The 21789-nt window shown below is 35.7% G+C and overlaps 1 protein-coding gene across 3 annotated transcripts in view; it reads left to right on the forward strand.

The window, feature by feature from the left end:
• The window catches only part of BMP5 (bone morphogenetic protein 5), a 115000-nt gene that overhangs the window by 54336 nt on the left and 38875 nt on the right, over nucleotides 1-21789 (forward strand). For all 3 annotated transcript variants that reach the window (XM_021692027.2, XM_021692028.2, XM_021692029.2), the window contains exons 2-3: nucleotides 2450-2642; nucleotides 21231-21379. In XM_021692027.2, the coding sequence (XP_021547702.1) occupies nucleotides 2450-2642; nucleotides 21231-21379 (342 nt within the window). The remainder of the gene's footprint in view (nucleotides 1-2449; nucleotides 2643-21230; nucleotides 21380-21789) is intronic.

Raw genomic sequence — 21789 nt, forward strand, 5'->3', positions numbered from 1 at the left:
TGGTGCATTTATGATAAAATATGGAATTCCTCAAGCAGAGTCTGCAACAGTGCAACCTAGTCAAACGCATGAACATTTCTGCAGCAAAGCAATAAATATTTATATAAAGTGGGATAGAGACTTTAAGTTGCCTCAAATCAGCTAATTTCCAGTTCTTCTGCCAAATTAACTTGAAGCCAAACAGTCAGTTTTCAGAGCTTTTTGGATTTTGGACTTGTGTATCTGAGATTTCGGATTTCCTAGCTTGGTGGCCTCAAATGCTTGATTCACATTCATGGGTATTTATTCTCTCTGCCTCCTCAGTTACTTCATCTTCAATGTGAGGATAATAGTAGAACCTACCTCACTGGTTGTTACAAAGTATAATATGTTAATATTAACAATGTTTAGAACAGGACCAGAATATAATGAGTGCTATTTAAATAGTTTTATAATATCATCTACTTAATTTAGAATCAGAAAAGAACAAGTTTGCAGGGAATTAAGTTCAGTACTCTGTAAACAAAAGTTGTGGCATGTTTTAACATGGCAAGTTTGAAGGCACTTTGATTTATTAGATGCAGGCATTTTCTACCCTTATGCTTTCCCTCTCACATGGCTGAGCTAGAGAATGGGCAACCAGAGCCCCGGGAGATGTGTTCATACCAGTCTATGCTATTGCCAGTAGAAGTTTAGACAGAAAAGAAGTTTAAAATTATGGACCAAAATAGCATCCTAAAAATGAGATTACCTTCCTTATTTAGGGAAAAGTTGATGACTGATCTCCCTGGGAGTGGACCTCTCTTAGGACCAAGATAGTGATATTAAAAACAAAACAAAACAAAACATGAGTCAGTTGAGGTGGTGTCACCTTGAGCCAGACAGCAGAAGAGCACCATCCTTGCCAAGCTCCACAGGTCAAAAATGCCCCTAGGCGTGGTTTATATTTTTCTTTGCTGGCTTAGGTATGGGAGGTAGGGGTGGAGATGAGCTCCTCGCTCTCCTAAACCACCTCCTCCTCCTGGGGAAAATAAACCGAAGATTGTTTTGAAGGACGAAGGCAAGGAATCATGCATTCCTTTGTCATGAGCTTCTTCATGGACATGGAACCCATCTGGCCATGGAACACAGAGTTCTAGCAGCCTTGGTTTCCACAGTCATTCCTGGATGGGCATGACCCTCTTCTCTCTTCCTTCATCTTAATCCTTCCTCTAGTTTAGGACCTCAAGTTGCAGATATTTATAGCAGTGTTGATATGATTTCGATGAAGCACCTCAAGATATTTTCATATTTTCATGCAACTTTTTCAACTTGTGAATTCATTTATACAATTTATACATTTTTTTATCTTCTTGCAACACAATTTTAGCAATGAAACACATCACTGAGAACATGCACATGTGTGATTGTAGGCTGTAATTATGAGATACCTTGTGCACAGTGCTTTGGAGTGAGATTTTTGTGATCCTGTCCTGTAGTATCCTAGATAACTGAGATTTTGAGAAAGCTACCAATACTGAGAAACATAACTCCATCAAATGATAGTGCAGTACTAAAAACAAGTCCTTTGAATAGATAATTCCTTAAGAAGGTGTTTGGTGCCCAGTGGATATAGACTGTATGAAATAATACTCTATTTTACAAAGCCAGGTTTGATAATAATATACCTGACACTTACTGTCCTGAATTCTTCAACATTCCATAATGTTCCCAAGAGGAAAAGTTCTCTGACTTCATTTAGCAGGAAGGTTGTTAAAGGGGAAAAATATGTTTCCCTCTATTTTGAGTAAGAACAGACAGAGGTCTTTGGAAGGCTTTATGCTGCACCATGGGTAAGGAGGTTGTACTAAACAATCTATAAGAAGTAATAAAAGTGTTATTTAAAAAAAATAAAAGAACATTTTATTTGCTAAAAGGAGAAAAAAAATCTTCTGGGGAAGGCATTTTAGAAGTAATCTTTCTTGTGAACATAAATTTGTTTTATTTACTTGACCTTTATAATGTCATAAACATAGTCCTTTATGTGCCTGCAATTTCTCAGTCCTTCCTATTTTCCTCCCTCAGGTGTGTTAAATCTCATCACTGATTTCACCTGGAACCCTGGGGGTTTCTATAACGTATTCCTAATTCCTGTATGAATCCTTCTGTGTTCTGGTACCTGATACATACTAGTAATCATTTTATAACCTTTGCTTTTTAAAACATTTTTGGATAGCCTTTCTATTTAAGATCCAGGAATTTGTATGAAACCACAGAGATTATATTGCTTTTGAACTAAATGTTGTTGGTTTGTGGAATTTCCTTCCACTGGAAACATGTATGGGTCTGTGGTTCTAGTGTTTTCTCAGTTTTATAATATCCTACTTGTTTGTCTTCATTTTCAAAGCTGGAGAATTTACCATTTATTTCCATATTTTATAAACGACTAACTTTTTTCCTTCCTTTTTTTTTTTTTTTCTTCTTCTTCCAGTTGAAAGAGACAAGGATTTTTCTCACCAGCGAAGGCATTACAAAGAATTCCGGTTTGATCTGACTCAAATTCCTCATGGAGAAGCAGTGACAGCAGCTGAATTCCGAATATACAAGGACCAGAGCAATAGTCGATTTGAAAATGAAACAATTAAGATTAGCATATATCAGATCATCAAGGAATACACAAATAGGTAACGACTTTATATCTAACTTAACTATGCAAACAAAGGTTGATTGTAGTAAAAACCATTGATAATCCATGTGATCTATCAAATCATGTTTTCTTTGGATGTAATGACATTGAAAGCCAGGTACAGACACACTGAAAATAAGAATAATTGATCTGAAAAATGGCTTCCACATTCCCTAGCTTTTCCTTCCTCCTGACACCAATCTGTATACTAGATGGTTTCATGCTTCCCAGGTCCCTTGTCTCATTTTGTAAATGAGAAAATTTCCATTTTAGTATGCACACATAAAATTGATAATTAAAATGATTTAAATAACTTGGTGTTTTGTAAGTTAGAGAAGAGCAGCTTTATTTCACCCTGGCATAAATGTAAATTGCATGTGTGTTGTTATGTGTATTTTGATATAAGGCTTTACATTTGCAACAGGTTCTGACCGTTAACCTGTATGTCTTCTGTCTGTAAAATGGTTAATTCAAATGGTGCAAAAATGGACAGATAACCTGAAATGCTAAATATATGAAAACTTCAGTTAATAATTACTGCAAATGAACCATCAAAGAGAAGAGTTGCAAAGAAAGCTTAGTGTAGTTCTCAGGCCTTTCCCCTAGTGAAGAAGTCTCTTGGGTAACACCTTTCTAGGTGATAAGCCACCTTTGTTGGACGGCTCTTCTATTGTTTTTTTTTTTTTTAACTCTTAATTGATGTGTCATATTGGGGTGAAATCTGTCTCTAGTAGCTTCCATTCATTAGATCTAGATCTTCCCTTTGGTGAAATGGTATGTCTTTCTTTGATGAGACAGATATTTAAAGACAGCTATCTTGTCCCCTCCAAGGCTCCTCCCTCTCCTTGTTGAATATTTCTAGTCCCTGATGTTTAGATTTCTCTTGGTCTTCGAGAGTGCCAGAGTTCCCAATGGGTGCTCAATGGGACAATAGCACCTCATAATGCTCAATGAAGAAAAAAGAATAAAAAGCTTCTGAGGTCAAATGCATTTGAAAATCCTATCTGTTAGACCATTCTCTAGGAGATTCACAATGCACATCAGAATATTAAAGTCTTAAAAAAAGCTTTAGAGTAAAGAAACCTAGTTTTCCTCAAAATTATTTGACTATGAAATCTTTTCCTTTGGGTGTATAATACTTAATACTCCTGAAACACTGTTTCAGCCAGATGGACTTCAGTAAGTGCTGATCTTATTTTAAGAGCAGTAATCCAAGGCAGAAAAATCTGTGTTCTTTTCTCAGCTTGAACACTCACTAGCTATTTGTCTATGGGTAGATTTTTGTTTGTTTGTTTAAATCTCAATCGAGTGGTTTCATTTATAAAATAAGTATATTAAGTTTTGGGGTTTTTTTTGTTTGTTTTTGTCAGAGAAAGAGCCTGGCATACTACATTGTATTTTTTAATACTAAATAATGATGGTGTCTTTTAAAATTAAGTGATGAGAGGGGTCGCCTGGGTGGCTCAGTCTGTTGAGCATCTGCCTTCGGGTCCTGGGATGGAGCCCTATGTAGTTGGGTTCTGAGCGGGGAGTCTGCTTCTCCCTCTCCTTCTGCCCCTGCCCCTGCCCCTGCCCCTGCTCATGCTCTCTCTCTCTCAAATAAATAGATAAAATTAAAAAAAATAAGATTAAGTGATGAGAATTAAAAATTATACTCCAAATATTATTTAATTATATTGCCATAACTAACCAATATTTTAGTTGTAATTTTCTTTTTCTGTTTGTTTCCACTCTTGGACTGTGAGCTCATTAAAGAAAAGATAGTGTCTTAAATATTTTTTTTAATCCTCAGCACTAATTTGTTTGATACAAATTAAAATTTTGAAATTATTTTTACCCATGATTGGGATAATACTCTATTAACATATATTAAAATACTTGAATTATCTCCATTTTTGGTCATTCACAATATTTATGCATACAGAATTTATAGTTAGTTATTTCATATCCCCAGTGTTTTTTACAGGAACTATTGGTATACCAGGTCTCTATCCTCTGGAGTATACTTACTGATTGTTTGAATCTAAATACAGAGCTTACATTGATCACAATTTAAAATCCTAACTTTTATTTAACTCTATTGTTGTATATGCTCATGATATTTTTAAATGTTATCCACTGAACTAGCCATCCGTTTCACTTTCTTTTACATCTATTCTCTAAGTATGTGAATTGCATAATTTAAGACATAATAAACATGATGAAAATAAAGGACTACTAGAAGAGACTCTTGATAATAATTTATAGATTGATTCCTGATGAACTCATGCTGATTTGTATGAATAATACATTTGGGAATATTTATGGGTGTTGATGCTTAGCTTATCAGATTTCATAGTTATGAAAATTTCAATTTCTTCAAACGATGGGACATTTGTTTATTTTGAAACTTTGCTATTTCTCTAATTATACCTGGTTTGAAAAATACTGCTCTCAGTGTTTCTACAACTACATCTGCATGCTTTTTCAGTACTCTTGAGTATAATTTGGCTAAGTCTTTACTTATTTTAACATGTGTTTAGATCTATTCTAAGATCCAAGATTTCCTAATATCCTTGATATTTTCCCTAAATCTTTGAGAAATGATTTCTAAAATCTTAAGTACTCTCTTGGCTTGCCATTCTAAACTCTAGGATGGTATAGATTGCATAGGTTGTTATCCAATTTACTGAATAGCATTTATAAAAGTTCAATTCAGTGAATTCGATTCCATATTAATTCAGTTCTCTTAAGTTGACATTCTTGAAATCCATCACGTATTGTTGCTGAATCATCCTGTAGGCTTATGCTATACTTACTATTTTCTGTGGGTTTTGTTTTTGCTAATGTGTTTAGGCTTTTTCCTAGTTATCTTTTTCAATCTCTGAAACATGCAAACTCATGCATGTATACCCTACATTTCAATTTTGTATACTATTGATCAGCTGAGAGAATCTCTGGCCAAATTCTTTCCTTGTCTTTGAAATAGACATTCATCCATTACTAGTGGTTTATTAATCCACAGTGTGAGAAAATGCCCTGTCTTTGTCATACCTTCAGGATTCACTTTTTGCACTCTACTTTTTGTTCCAAAGAAATATATAAATATATTTAAGGGATGGATGATATAGAAACAGTATATGTGCCTCTTAGAATATTTCAGGTTTCTATGTGGGATTTCAGCCACCATAGACATAGTGATGTGTAGCAATAACAGCATGGACTTTGGAATTTCCCTATGGGGAGATTGCTGTATATCTTAGGATTTCAGTTTACAAATATGAAATAAGTATTACAGAACAATAAAAGTGTTTCAGATGATTTGGGAAGAACTAGTGCTTATCACAGTGCAAAGACCATAGTTGATACTTTATAAATACATTGGTCAATATATACTCATATAGCTCAGTCGGAGCATCTATTTTGCTAGGGTTTAGAGGATTGTATGCATAGGGGAACCAAAAGTAGGTGGTTATTATAGTAACAAAAGCTACCATTTACTGATAACCTATTTTTATGTAAAGATAAAGTAAGTAATATGATGCCAGGTGCCTTTACTTAATAAAAAATCCCCTGATCTTTGATTCATAAAAAAGGAATTGGTACATTTTTAAGTTTAATAATGAAATGAATATCACCCAACTTAACAGCAACACCATGGAAGCTCTCTCTGAACTTGTCCCTGAAAGCAAATGTTAAATAAGTAATCAAGCTCTTCTTTGAAATACAGCTGAAGAGTGATGGAGATGGGAGACTAGTTATTTGTGAATTATACAGAAATATCAGAGATGTAGACAAATTGGACAAAGATTCACATATAAGTGTTTAATACAGTATTGTTTGCAATCACATAAATTGAGGACATTTCAGTGTTAAACAGAAGATAAAATATCACACTTCATTTTATGGAAAATGGAGATACTGTACTTTATATAACAAGTAGAAATTGTGTTTTAAAAATATTTGATAACACTGAAAGGTTCTCAGACTATAACATTAATTGACTAAAGTATGAGGCATAATTATACCAATTTTAAATAAATTCATGTAGAAAACAGATCAAAAGGAAGCACTAAGTGCTTATTGCAGACTGGTGGGTTTGAAATTTTAATTCTTACCCCCTTGTGTACTTGATAAATTTTTATAGCCAACATTATTTTTATAATCAGAAACAAGTATAATTATAGTTGAGACAGAGACAATAATGAAACAACTTCATGCTACACATTTCTTTACAAAATAGCCTTCCCAGCTTCTTGAGGTAGAGGTGGGCAAAAACCAAACCAAAATGAAACTAAACAAAACACTAGCATTTAGCAATAAGTGGCCCTTATTTTTAATAAGCCATAGAAGGCATCTTTTTTCCCACAGAAAATGAAGATAGATAAGTATCTCTCTCTCTCTCTCTCTCTATCTTTTCTTTCCTTTATACTGTGGGAAGTTATTGTGCCAATGGGAGCCTTGACTTTAGCTCTCTGAAAGTGAGGAGGAACAGATTAAAAATACTTCATTTATATATCATGTCATCACAGTTAAAACAGAAAGAATTTCAGTTTTAAAAAATACTTTTGAACTGGGTTTTATATGTAAATGATGAATCACTAAATTCTACTCCTGAAACCAATATTACACTATATGTTCACTAGCTAGAATTTAAATAAAAACTAAAAAAAAGTACTTTTGAAATCCAATTATTATTATGTTTTGTTTAGTATTGATTTTCTATGGCTTCCTATATTTCTTAAGAACTAAAATGGAAGTAGGAAAAGAAGCTAGTACTTCTGGCCATTTTCAAGGCTAGGGTGACCTCTTAAAGTTTCTATGTAAAACTTCTATCTTCAGACTTGTGGGTTTTATTTTACTTAGTGTTTTGAATTAAACTCAGAAACAATTGAAATGTCAGTGCAGACTGTATTCTTGAATACAATGCATTCAACAATGTGTGTATATATATATATATATATATATATATATATATATATATCTCACATACATAAAGCTCACTTTCCCTAATGTTCTTATCGAGGAGTGTTGTAGTGGGGATTCTCAAGGTAACTCAGACTGATGTTTTATAGATACGTTTTATATTCAAGACATTGTCTAATCCATTAACCATCTAATATATGAATTTTTTGGCAGTGTTTAGGTAATGAAAAATTTTTAAAAGACCCATTATATCATCTCTTTCACATGTATTTATCTTAGCAAGACTTAAAAGTCTTAATATATTCTAGTTCTACCATCTCCCACCTCCCCCATTAATTCCCACTCATATTTAAATGTGTGCGATTTAAAGGAGTGTTCTGATATTTATCCAGATTTTTATTTTTCTTGGTAAAAAGTTAACACACTTTGCATCATTTCACTTATTTAATCTTTTCATATAAGGCTTACAGCCCCAAATTCTATATAGAAGGCATTGCTCCTCAGTCACACCTCATATATCTGGCATTATTGGGAAATGAGGTTTCCACATGATTGAATTTTCCAGATAATTCAGCTGAGGTCGGCATGCTTTTTCTGAGCGCCTACCATGTAGCAAGCACAAGGGACATAAGACTGAGTAAATAAAATCTCAAAAGCTCATAGCCTGAGGGCTAGGGGCTGTGGTGGGCCTGCCGCACACAGACTTTAATAACTATAATACAATGTGCTAAGCACTATGATGTAAGTATGCACTAAGTGTTGTGGAAACACAAATGAAGGGGAAATTAATTCTTCATGTGGGAAGGTGAGGGACCTTAAGGGAAGCCACTGAGAGGAGTGCACCCTTGAGTTGGGCCTTTCAAGGTGAGTAGGAATTTTCTATAGCCAGAGGGAGAGAGATTGAGAGGGAGGAGAAGAGAGAGGGGCAGGGAGAGACAGAGAAACAGAGAGAGGGTTGTGTCCTAGAAGAAATATTCCTGAGTATTAAAATGTTTAAATGTATAAGGAATTAAATAATACAAGTAAAACTATCAATGCCAATATTATTATTACTAAGAATAGCAGCCAGGGCTTATCCAATTAATGGGCACTCACCATGTGTCTGGCACTGTGCTGAGTGCTGTACTTGAATTAATTTTTCACATATATGTGCACACATATGCACATGTATATGCATGTGCACATGTATATGCACATATATGCACATGTATGTGCCTATATATGTATACATTGCTATGCAGAATTCAACCTTTTCCTTATGTTCTGCTATGAATATAAATTTTTGTACTCCATTGTAAAAACATTTTAATTTAGTCTGCTTGATGTCATTAGCCACCTTCACTACTTGGATATATTTAGTTAAGCTGTCATCATTCCAGTTCACAGTCAGCTTCATATTTACATCATCTCCCCCATCCTGCTTCGCTAAGATTTGTGATTCTTCTGTGGACATATTTCAGAATCTACACTGACAATTTCCACTCAGGAAGATTTCATGGGCTCTTGAGAGCAGTATGGCAGAACAGGATGCTCCATGGTTGATGTCGTTTTCTCCATACAGGATAGGACACAAGCATAGCTTGAGTCGCCGCAGTGTGCGGGGATTCGTGCTCCCTTTCAGGGGTTCTCAACTAGGGCAATGTGGGCCCCAGGGAACATTTCACAATGTCTGGAGACATGTTTGACTGCCACAGTTGGTGAGGGTGGGAGGATGGAGTGCTAGTGGAGTCTAGTGAGTAGAAATGCTGGAGTAGTGGGAGAAGCGATAAAACCTTCTACAATGGACAGGACAGCTCCTCCGCACCATAAAGAATGACCTTTATGTCCATAATGTTGAGGTTGAGAAACCCTGTTCTATTTAAAAGTTTAAGTTATAAATATACAAATGGGACTAAAGTACCGGTCAGTCAACTTCTCTTTGACTAATTTCATATTTTGCGCCCTACGCGTCATGGCACGGAAGAGCTTTTCGAGTCCTAAGGGCTCTGGGTGCATGGCTCATTGATTAGGAGGCATTAAAAGTGGTTGGACTATCTGTGTAATAATCTTACTTCTTTGTTTCTTGTTGAATGAGGGGGTCTCCTGTGTGTGTGTATATATATCCAGTAGCACATGTTTAGATTCTCTGCAGGGAAAAAATATGGGATGATGTAATGCCAGGAAACCTGTTAAACATTAACAGTATCTTGGCAATTAAAAAAAAAACAACTCTGCTGAGAGAAAACTGAATTTTCATAGTGGGAATTCAACTTGTTTTTCTATTTTCACATGCTTGTCATTCAATTTCATCTAATATTACTATTTTACCACTTTACCTCTGTACCCTTAGAATGTAAATACAGCATTGAGTCAGATATTCTGAAAATTGATGCTCCATGAGATTCACAGAATTTTATTATTTCACATTTGTTTTGGTAGAAAAAAAAATCAGTTGAAAATATCAGTCAGCTAACAGAGTCAAATTCTAATACTTGTAAATGCTGCTCCTGAGAGGAACTTTTGACAAAAATCCCAGAGAATATAATTTATTCATTTGTTGTCCCTTGTTAATGTGTTCCATACTAGAGTTGTACATTGGGTTCCTTAAGTGGTATTGTGGTATTTATGTCAAATGCCCAGAGAAAGATGTATGCTCTGTCCTTGGGTGGCCATCATTACATTTTTATTGGACTTGATAAGCTATTCAAAGGCAAAGGGTGATGGAAGGAGGTGAAATACTTATAATAGTAGAAATTTTGGAAAGACTGGAGAATCCTGTGTACTGTAAGGTTCATGTCTTATGGAAAAAGAGTAATGCCACTTTTCCTCCAAAGTGTGTCTTCCAGACAGTTTCTTTCTTTCTTTTTTTCTTTTTTTAAGATTTTACTTATTTATTTGACAGAGAGACAGACACGGAGAGAGAGGGAACACAAGCAGGGGGAGTGGGAGAGGGAGAAGGAGGCTTCCCGCTGAGCAGGTAGCCCGATGCGGGGCTCGATCCCAGGACCTTTGGACAATGACCTGAGCCGAAGGCAGACACTTAACGACTGAGCCACCCAGGCACCCCTTCTAGACAATTTCTGAAAGCTTTTCTTGACCAGGTTTAGTGCTTGGTGGTTAGATTATAGAATGATTATGCTCTTGGTTAACTATTTCTTCTCTCTATTATATAATATATAATGTATGTGTATATACACATACACATTCATAAATAAATATAACTGAAACCATAACAATCTGAAGAATATTTCTCCTTCATTATCTCTTATTGTTGATTATATAAATAATTTTACTTCCTTTTGGTAAGTTTTCAACTTAATTTTTTCCCTCTAGCCAATTTAGGGACAAAGGTTCATTATGGATTATATGCATCAATAAATGTTACTAAAGTTAAAGAGAATGAATTAATACCTATATCCAAAATTTATAAACACAGGTTAGTTAAAGAACTTTTGCAGTAATAATTGCATAAATCACTTCTGATCCTAATTATGCCATCAAGCATAATACATACAACTTATTATATACATACTTACATGCAATAAATTTGTTTTGGTAAGAAAATAGCAATTGTAATTTGCATAGCATTTTTTATTTGTGTATCCTTTCATCCCTGCAATATATATATATATATATATATATATTTTTTTTAAAGATTTTATTTATTTGACAGAGAGACACAGCGAGAGAGGGAACACAAGCAGGGACAGTGGGAGTGGGAGAGGGAGAAGCAGGCTCCCAGCTGAGCAGGGAGCCCAATGCGGGGCTCGATCCCAGGCCCCTGGGATCATGACCTGAGCCGAAGGCAGACGCTTAACGACTGAGCAACCCAGGCGCCCCCCTGCAATATATTTTTGAGATAGATATTATTTTAATCTTTACTTAAAGAAGAAAAAACAAGCTCAGAAAGATGACTTAAAGGGCATAATTATTCTAATCAAAGCTGACATATAGCAAGTCATTGTTGAAATTAAGCAGATACCAATCTGCTTAATACTACAACAATGATTCTTTGCTTTATAAAGGTAGACTTATAATGAAGATCATTATAACTTTGCTTTAAATCCTCTCACTTTCTTATATTTATTCACCCCTCAACTCCTGCAATTTGATTCTCATAATTCCATTCTACTGATCATCCATCAACATCATCCACCAACACCCTCCTTGTTATGAAATCTTATGGACACTTTTTCATTCTTTGATACTACCTCCCACCTCCTGCTTAATATGTGAAATATCCCAACTAGAGAACTGTATTAGTTTGCAAAAGCTGCTGTAACAACTTACCAAAAAGTTGAATGGCTTAATTCAACAGAAATTGGTTTTCTAACAGTTTTAGAGGCCAGAAATCCAAAGTCAAGGTTCTGCTAGGGCCACATTCCTTCCAAAACCTCTAAGAGAGGCTCCTTTCCTGATAGCCCCAGATGTTTCTTGGCTTGTAGCAACATAATTTCCATCTCTGCTTTTGTCTTTGTATAGCTATCTTCCTTCCGAATGTGTCTATCTACGTCTCTTCTTATAAGGAGAGCAGCCATACTGGAATAGCCCCCACCCTCATGACCAAATCTCAACTTGATTACACTGTAAAGACCCTATTTTCATTAAGATCATATTTATAGGTGCCCGGGATTAAGACTTCAACATATCATTTTGAAGGACACAATTCAATGCGTACCAGGGAATATGTCAGTTAGTGTTGGATAAGAGAAATAGAATCATGTGAGTGATATGGAATAAAGGACTTATTAGAGTGATTTGTCTTTCTGCAATTTGGGACCTGGTTAAGAGTTCCTATGAGGCTGTTGCTTCTGCATCTGGTGGTGATGGGTCTGAAGTTTGTAGCACAGGCGACTGGGAAGGGAAATGGATGGGAAGTAGGAGAGCATGAGGAGAACTAACAGCTGGGAGGATAAGCTGGAACTCCAAGGACATATTGGAAACCATTCTACTCAGAAAGTCCCAACTTCAGTGATGTGAGTGACCTGCAGGGTAAGCTGGTAAACTTCACCATGAGCTCCACATACCCCTTGCTTAGGATGTGAAGGTGAAGAGGATGACCTGGCAGGAGGAACTGTGGGCCAGGATTTGGAGAAACCAGTGTTACTGAGATCCAGTGGAAGCTGGAAGAGCAGCAGACCCAGCTGTTCCCCACAATAAGGTGAGCCAGCAGATCAGCGGCAATGCATGTGAGCAGGAGGAAAACCTGGCACTTAACCAGTCTTCCAAGCATAAACTTGGCTGCTGCTTCACTTCAACTCCTGCACAAATTTCTTGTATGGCTAACCATTACACAGAACCAAACAGGGGAGAGAATTCTGGGAGTCTGGGTTTCAGTTTAGCTGATTTGACAAAGTATAAAGCCACAGCAGTCCATCTTTGTCAAACTGACACCAACACATACATTTTATAAACATTCATACTTTTCCAAAAAATATAATAGGAAAATCATTCTCCGATTTTTTATCCATCTTTGGATGTTGTTCAGTCCTTTTCTAGCTGGGTCATATTGCCCCTTTAATATCCTGTCACTTCAATATGAAATATGAGGTTAGCTACCATCAAAACTGCTTATAGTAGGTGATAGGCAGATGGGGAAGGGGAAAAAAGAATTGGTTCATAGGGGTACAAATACATTAATATCAAAATAAGAAAGTAATACTCATAACTGTTACAACCCTCACTTCTGTAACTGGTCACATGGTTGTAGCTGGTCTTTATAACTTCCTTCTTCTGCTATACAAACCATATCCTTTTTGTTTTCATTAAGCACTACTGTCAGTCATTGGTCCTTACTTATTAAGGTAAATGAAATATTCATTCTTGAAGTGTCTGGGCCATTAGGAGTAATGCCTGCATCGAGCTGTAGTTTTCCACTGACTTTTATCATAGGACATGGGAGTACTTAGGGGTGTTCCAGGTGATGTCTTATATTTCAGACATGATCCTTTCCCATACTGTGGTAGAATCAACTTAGTTTCCTCTTGATACTTAGGATTGATCAACCTGCATACTATAGCAGCTCTTTATCAGCTTGTTGATTCACTGGCCTGAGGAGCCCAAAGTGCCCACGTGGATATTTCAATTTCTAACTTAATGGAACCACTGCTAAGGCTACTAATGGTACCATTCTACTATTGGGAACTAAGAGCTCTGGACCAACAGAGCCCAACATTTTGGGGCCAAGCAGCAAAAATTTTGCTCGTTGGATCAGGAAGAGCGAGTAAGAAGAGCCACTCCTGTTTCCACCTCTGGATTTCTAGACTCATGAGAGAGGGCTATGAGAGAAATAGTCCTATACTGGTTGCTGATATAGAGCATATAAAGCTTCCTGAGGATATTAGTCCATTTGCACAAGATACTGACAACCAACTGGTGGCATAACTGAGTCTTCAAAGAGGCCATTTCCTTGTCCTATCAGGCCATCTGCTACAAGGTGATGGGTAACATGGTGAGACAAAAGAATTCCATGAGCGTGAGTCCATTCTGCACTTCATTTGCTGTTAAATGAGCTTTTTGATCAGAAGCAGCATTAAAATTCCATGACAGCAAATAAGGCATTCTATAATTTCATGGGTATTGATTTTAGCAGAAACCTTATGGGCAGAGAAGGAAAATTCATATCCACAGTACCTATTCCAGTGAGAACAAATACTTCCCTTCTATGATGTAAGTGGCTCAATATAATTGACCAAATACAAGGTAGCTGTCTAATTCCTCTGGGGAATGATACCATAAGGATTTAGTATAGGGATTTGACCTTATGCAATTGTGGAAGGTAGTTAAGCAGTCTATGTAGGCTGTTGCTCTACATTTGATGCTAAGCTTAAGGTCCTCAGAGAAGACTGGAAGAAAAGATGGGTGAGTTGGGGAAAAGAAGGGCAAAGTAGAACCTGTGAGGATGATCTGGAAGCCATGAGGACAAATTGGAACCTATCTTCAAGCCTCCAGTTTCTTTCTTTTTTTTTTAATATTTTATTTATTTGACAGAGAGAGAAAGAGATAGCAAGAGCAGGAACACAAGCAGGGGGAGTGGGAGAGGGAGAGGGAGAAGCTGGCTTCCTGCCCAGCAGGGAGCCTGATGCGGGGCTCGATCCCAGGCCCCTGGGATCATGACCTGAGCCGAAGGCAGATGCTTAACGACTGAACCACCCAGGTGCCCCCAAACCTCCAATTTCAATGATGCAGATGATTTCCTTGCTACCAAATCTTTCCTCATAGATGTGTCCACATGCCTGACCCTGAATTCAGAGAAACTGGACAAGGAGATTCAGTGGGATCTGAAGGAGCTGCAGGCTCAGCTGCTGCCCCACACCAAAAAGGTGAACCAGCAGATCTCGACAGTATGCCTAAGCTGTAATAACACTTGAACATAGGGAAGTCTTCCAAGCATAAATATGGCTACTGCTTCACTTTCACTTTCCAAATCTTACCTAAATTTCTTTTGTGGCCAACCCTACTCCAGAACCTTACAGGGTAGTTCCAATTTAGTTAAACTGATATAGTGTAAAACCCATACTGAGAGTCAATAAATGTTAAACTGAAAGAGTGAGTAAATGAATGGATGGATGAATAAATTTACAAAATGTCTCAGGTCACTCCTTGGCTCCAGTTCTACCATCTTGTTTTAGGCTGGTGGCTCAGTTCGACATTTTGGCATTCCAGTCCAAAAACCAGTGATCTTTTGGTATAAGGAGAACAGTCAAAATATAGTTTGGGACTCAACGAGCTGCCATAATATAAGGGAAAGAGTTCTGAAAATGAAATATGGAGAACTGAGATATGGTCTCCCAATTAGCTCAGTAACCATAAGAAATAATTTGATCTCTCTTTAAATTTTCTCATTAATAAAATAACAGTTTGGCTAAGTAATTTATATCCCACTTAGTTTTAGTATTCTTTGATCAATTTTAGTCAACTTCAGAGGTAGAATCCCAGACTAGCTAATTTCACATCGGACATTTTTTGTCATAGTTTTTATTTAGTTTTAAAATGAGAACACACCCTTTAGTCAGCTATTTAGACAGTAGAGAAAGTTAACCTTCAAAACTGCATGCATAGGGGCTCCTGGGTGGCTCAGTTGGTTAAGCGGCTGCCTTCGGCTCAGGTCATGATCCTGGAGTCCCTGGATCGAGTCCCGCATCGGGCTCCCTGCTCGGCGGGGGGTCTGCTTCTCCCTCTGACCCTCCCCCCTCTCATGTGCTCTCTCTCATTCTCTCTCTCTCAAATAAATAAATAAAATCTTTAAAAAAAAAAACTGCATGCATACTGGGCATGTTTGCATACTGTATATGCCTGATTATATGGAGAACATATAATCATGATATGATCATATAAAAATGATATCTGCCTTACCCAAGTAAAAGATCCAAAAAATTAGAGGGAGAAATTGAGTATTTATATAATGGATCTTTTTTTATAAACACGGCTATATAATGAACGCAGTTAAATAATACAAAAAATTTACTCATATAATTATGTGTATATATTTTAATCATGTCATATAAAATATTTATATAGTGATATTCCTTGTTTTACTCTCAAAATACATATGTGAAACTTTCAAGCTTTTTACATGCATGTTTGACATCATGTCTGTTGCTGTATTTTGAGTCATATATCACAATACTACAAACCACATCATCTTCAGGTTCATCTTTGTCTGAAAAATAGCATTTTTTCAATCTGTGTATGATACTGTTATTGGAAATATCGTGTTATCAAAAGCACCAGTATGTACACATTTTTTCTGTTACTGTTGTTTGTTTTTAAACTTTTCTAGATGGATAAATGTTATATCCACAATGCAACTTTTGACTCTATGCTTATATAAGTGATTTTTAAGAGAGTGACTTACAAAGACAGCCAATTATGGGATTTTTCAAAACAACACACCCAGGAAGAGTTACTGAATTTCCTTGTGTGTCTTCTTTTTCTCCGCCCCCTTCTTATCCTTTCCTCCCTGCACTCACCCTCATTCTGCTCCTTCCCTTATCATTGTTCTTCCTCCTTTCTCCTTTAGTTGTAACCAATTCTATTGCTAACATCTCTAAGCATCCCCAAATAACCTTGACTCAGGTCGTTTGATCATAATGTGCCTCCCCAAATAATACTTTCCCAAACTTCACAGGTCAAAATTAAGCAATTTAGAGCCATCTGTGTTATGACACACCATGTAAAAATTCACCTATAATTTGCCTCTCATTTAGATAGATATTCAGATTATATTACATTTGGTCTTTACAAAATCTTTTAAGGCAGGGGTTACCATACTATATTTTAAACATTATGGAAACTGAGACTGAGGACTTCCTTAATTATTCAAGCTCTGTCTGATCCCCAAATCCTTTTTATCATTACATTACACTGATATTTACATAAAGGTGGTAAGATAAATTTTAGCTCTCCTGCTGTCACATTCTTAAATATATAACTTCAATTTTCTCATTCCATCAATCTATATTTTCGAGTTGTAAGTATGATGACAATTCAAAGTTTGTTGAATTTTGGCTCCTGCTGTTTAGTCCTTAGTGAAATACCCATGCTTCCTACCCTTCTAGTATTTTCAGACTTCTAAGGCACGTATACAAAACTCTTTCCTCTCTCAGTAAAATGTAAAGCACCTTTCCAAATCAGTATCTACAGTCCACCAATTTCCCATGACTAGACATGTTTAAGCCTCTGGTCATGATTAAAGTAAGATCTGTGCAAATGTGTTTGTACCAAACTCTAAATGTGTGTATGTATGTATCTATCTATATACATATTATTCACCTTTGAGTAACTATTTTTAATATATTTATATATTTCACGTGCAAGAAGTGTATATGTATGCTACAAATCTTTTATCTATTAAATATAACTGTATTTAACAACTGCATGATGATTTCATTTAGCTGTATAAGAAATTATTATGCTGATTTATATCATAGTCTAGACAAATATTCAAATTCTTTCTGAAAAAGAAAGATACAAATTTTAGTGATTATGAATTATTTTAATCAATATAAGTTTACTTTCACATATTTGTTTTTGAAAACATTTCAATGTTGATAATTGCTATAATGTAAACAAACACAGAACATTCACATCCAGGATAATTTCTGCCTGTAAAAAAATATTTTAAAATAGTGTTATGGGTTGAATTGTACTCCCCTCTCTCCCCCAATCCATATATTGAAGTCTGAGCCTCCAGGATCTCAGCATGTGACCTTATTTGGAGATAGGGTCTCTAAAAAGATAATTAAATTAAAATGAGGCAATTAGGGTGTCCTTATAAAAAGGGAAATTTGGACACAGAGACACACACAGAGGGAAGATTATATGAAAGACACAAGGAAAAGATGACCAACTACAAGAGAAGGAGACAGGCCTAGAACAGATACTTCCCTCATAGCTCTCAAAGGAACCAGCCCTACCAACACCTTGATTTGGACTTCCAGCCTCCAGAACTGTGAGACAATAAATTTCTGTTGTTTAAGCCACCCAGTCTATGGTACTTTGTTATGGCAGCCTTAGAAAGCTAACACAATACCATTGTGAAATATTTGCTTATACACATCCATGTAAATGGACTTTATTGCCTTTGCTGGAATGCAGATTTTAATTTTAGTTTCATTATTATGATTATAAACAATATACAGAAATTTTATTATGGATTTATTTCTGCTACAAATAAATATATTTTTCTGCATATATATTTTCTCTCTACTGCATTCCTTTTAAATGAATTAATATTTTAAAATAACTTTTATTAGATATTTCAAGAATTTCAATAAAAATGTCAGGTAAAGGGGCGCCTGGGTGGCTCAGTCGGTTAAGCGACTGCCTTCGGCTCAGGTCATGATCCTGGAGTCCCGGGATCGAGTCCCGCATCGGGCTCCCTGCTCAGTGGGGAGCCTGCTTCTCCCTCTGACCCTCTCCCCTCTCGTGCTGTTTCTCTCTCTCTCTCAAATAAATAAATAAAAAAAAAAATTAAAAAAAAAATGTCAGGTAAAAATAGTAAGATGGGGCAACATTAACAGGTTTATTTTATACTGTTCGTAGGACATAGTATTTCTACTATTTCCAGTGATTTAAGTTCCATTTTTAGTGGAGTGATTTTGTACTTCAAAAGAAATCGCATCTAATTTTCTACAGAACGGGTAGGGATTTATTTTTAAGAGACTGCTATGAAAGGTATTACATGAGTGAAAGTTGCAGAATTGTTACCATTGTGTTGATTAATAATAGACTTGATTCTTCCAAAGTGTATTCTGTTGTCTGTAGGTAATGCAGAAGAGCTTCTAGAAAAGGAGAGAGGAAAAATTAAAGAATAGCAATTATCAGTCAAAAATAAAATAGCTTTGCTCAGGAATAGGAACCCATGGAGCTTATGCAATCAATTGAAACTTCAAAATTTTTCAGAGGGGTAACTAGAAATATATGGATTTTTCAAACCCTACCATCTGCCTTGATTTACCTTCCAATGAATTGAAAGTTGCATCTCTGAAATTCAGATATTTAGGGCTTGCTTGAATCCTCTGGCTGATGCTTTTTCTAAATATAGCCATTAAAATTGAAACCATTTTCTTCACAGACATGCTTGAAAATTTGGGTATTTGAATGTGGATAGTTTGGGGATATTTTTCTGGAAAAATAGCATAATTTAAAAATAATAGAAAATATTACCTGGATAACTACCTAAAGACATTTGTTACTTAGTGGAAATTGTTCTCAAATTTTACCTCTTTGTTCTTTTTTGTTGTTCAAATGTTTGTTTATTTCATGCCAAGGTGGTGGCATTATAAACTCTGCAGAACTTACTAGAGCATTTATGCCATATTTCAAATTGAAAGCAGGCTTGACAGCAGGGTAGGACTTGAGTATTTCCCAAGCTACAGGGTGACTCCTTCTGTTTCAGAAGCCGATAATGTGATTAAATAATTCCAATAGTATAGCTTCAAAGATACTCACCAAATATCTCAAGAATTTAAGGATAATTTGTATTTTCTCAGATTCTGTTTACTTGATGAGTTTTCCAAGTTAGGAAGAAGAGGGAGAATTGGATTGATATCCCATCACACTATGAATATAATTGGTCCTTAAAATCCAAGTGAGAACTAGTGGAATATTTTCATTGCATCGTAGTATATGCTTGCCATATGTCTTTGGTATCTCAAACTGAGTCCCGTATTAGATATGAAAAGATGTCTGTACCCCTCCTTTTGGTAAACATTATGATTAAATTGTGAAAGAGAATGAAAGTTGCATCCTTGGGACTAGAGTAGCTGGATGATTTAAATAATCATAATTTTAACTTTTATTTTAATGAAATAAATCAAGTTGAAATTTTAACTTCTCTAGGTTAGTGAAAGAATGAATTTTGTTTTATTTTAACTTCTCTAGGTTAGTGAAAGAATGAAATAAATCAAGTTGAAATAAAAAAAATGAAGATGCAGCTTCTAAAACATTGAGAATCTTCACTTCTGTTAAAAATAATTAAAATTTTCAATGATAATAGAGTATTTTTCTTAAGAAATAATATATATACATAATTGGGTTTTACTCAAAATTTGCTTTTTACATTTTGTAAGCCACCTTTGAAGTGACTTGTGTGATGCAACTAGATGGCAAATGCAGAACAGTATTTAACATGGCTGATTATGACATAGCTTTGCCTTTCCTCATATAAATAATATGTTCTTACCCAGATTCAGCCCAGGATCAAACGTCATAAAAATGCATAATAGTATATTTCTATGCTACTTTGAAAAAGAGCTGTTGTAAGGATGAAATGTCCGACATACGTAACTTTTAGATCAGAGGCTGCCTGTAGTAAGGAAATAATAAATAAAAAGTAGTTCACTATAATTCAACAAATGTTCATACATTTGGAAATTTAATTGCTAAAGTTAAGATTGGTAAATGTTAATCACAGTGACACTGTGGAGAGTATTCCAAAACATACACTTTCATAATCATAGCCATTACTGTCCCCAGGGGTCTCATGCATGCAGAAGATGTTAAAGCAAGTCAGGGAGCATCTGCTGCTCCATTCATGGGATTCATCCTTTAATCCAATGGTGCAGTCTGAGAGCCTCTCTTGGCCTTTGGTATCCATAAAATAATTATATAATCAAAATGGAAAATGAAATAAAAAATAAAAATATATATTATATAATGGGAAAAAAAACCCAAGTATAATGAAAATGAAAAATAAGAGACAACTATCTCTAAAGCAGATGCTTGCATCACATCCTGCCCATCCCTGCTCCGTTCCTTCCTTCCTTCGACAATCCACATTCATCCAAATTAGAGTAGCTACTTTCCCTTCCATTTCTACCCAGTTTAACCCTTGCTAGTGTACCTGCCAGGGAAGGCTACTTACTGACAGGGGTTTCAGGGAACGCTGATTATCAGAGCCCAAATCCAGACCACTAAGTCAGTTCGTAAAGGCCAGCGAAGAGCAGGAAAATGGAAATTACTTTCAGCTATTACTAATCTGCACCAGATTTGGGTTGGAGGCCAACAATAAAAGGCTCTGTATCTTATTACTCATCACTTGAGTCCCTTGTTCCCCTTGTTCTTTAATTAACTTTCGTTATTTTTCTAACTTTTGTTATTTTAAAGAGTGCTTTTGGAATGTTTTCACTTAAGTATAGGAAATGATGATCTTTGTTCACACTTTTAACTTTTTTGTTGTTGTTCTGTTTCTCCTTAGGGATGCAGATCTGTTCCTGTTAGACACAAGGAAAGCCCAAGCTTTAGATGTGGGTTGGCTTGTCTTTGATATCACTGTGACCAGCAATCATTGGGTAATTAATCCACAGAATAATTTGGGTTTACAACTCTGTGCAGAAACAGGAGATGGTAAGCAATGAATTTCAAATATTTCTTTTGGGGCGTTAGTTTTGACACATTAAGAGTTACAGCTTTCTATATAATTTAACCAAGATAGAATAGAATGTTTTATACTTAATGATGTGCAAGGTAGCACCTGCCGTAGGATAGTGCAATATGTTAATTAGTTAATTGATTTGTAAACGTATTTTCCCAACACACGTTTATTTTGAGGCTCTGTAGTGGGGATGGAGGGGTAAAGAAGAATTAGATATTGTTTCTGGATCTCAAGAAGTTTTTAATCTAGTATTGAAGACGTGTACACAAACAAGTAGCACTACTGTAATATAATAATTCCAAAAGACAGCTATATACAAAGTGCTATGGATCTATGTCTTGATTATGATGGTAGTTATACAACTATATAGTTTGTAAGAATT

This window comes from Neomonachus schauinslandi, chromosome 8, assembly GCF_002201575.2.
Source record: "Neomonachus schauinslandi chromosome 8, ASM220157v2, whole genome shotgun sequence".
NCBI lineage: Eukaryota > Metazoa > Chordata > Mammalia > Carnivora > Phocidae > Neomonachus > Neomonachus schauinslandi.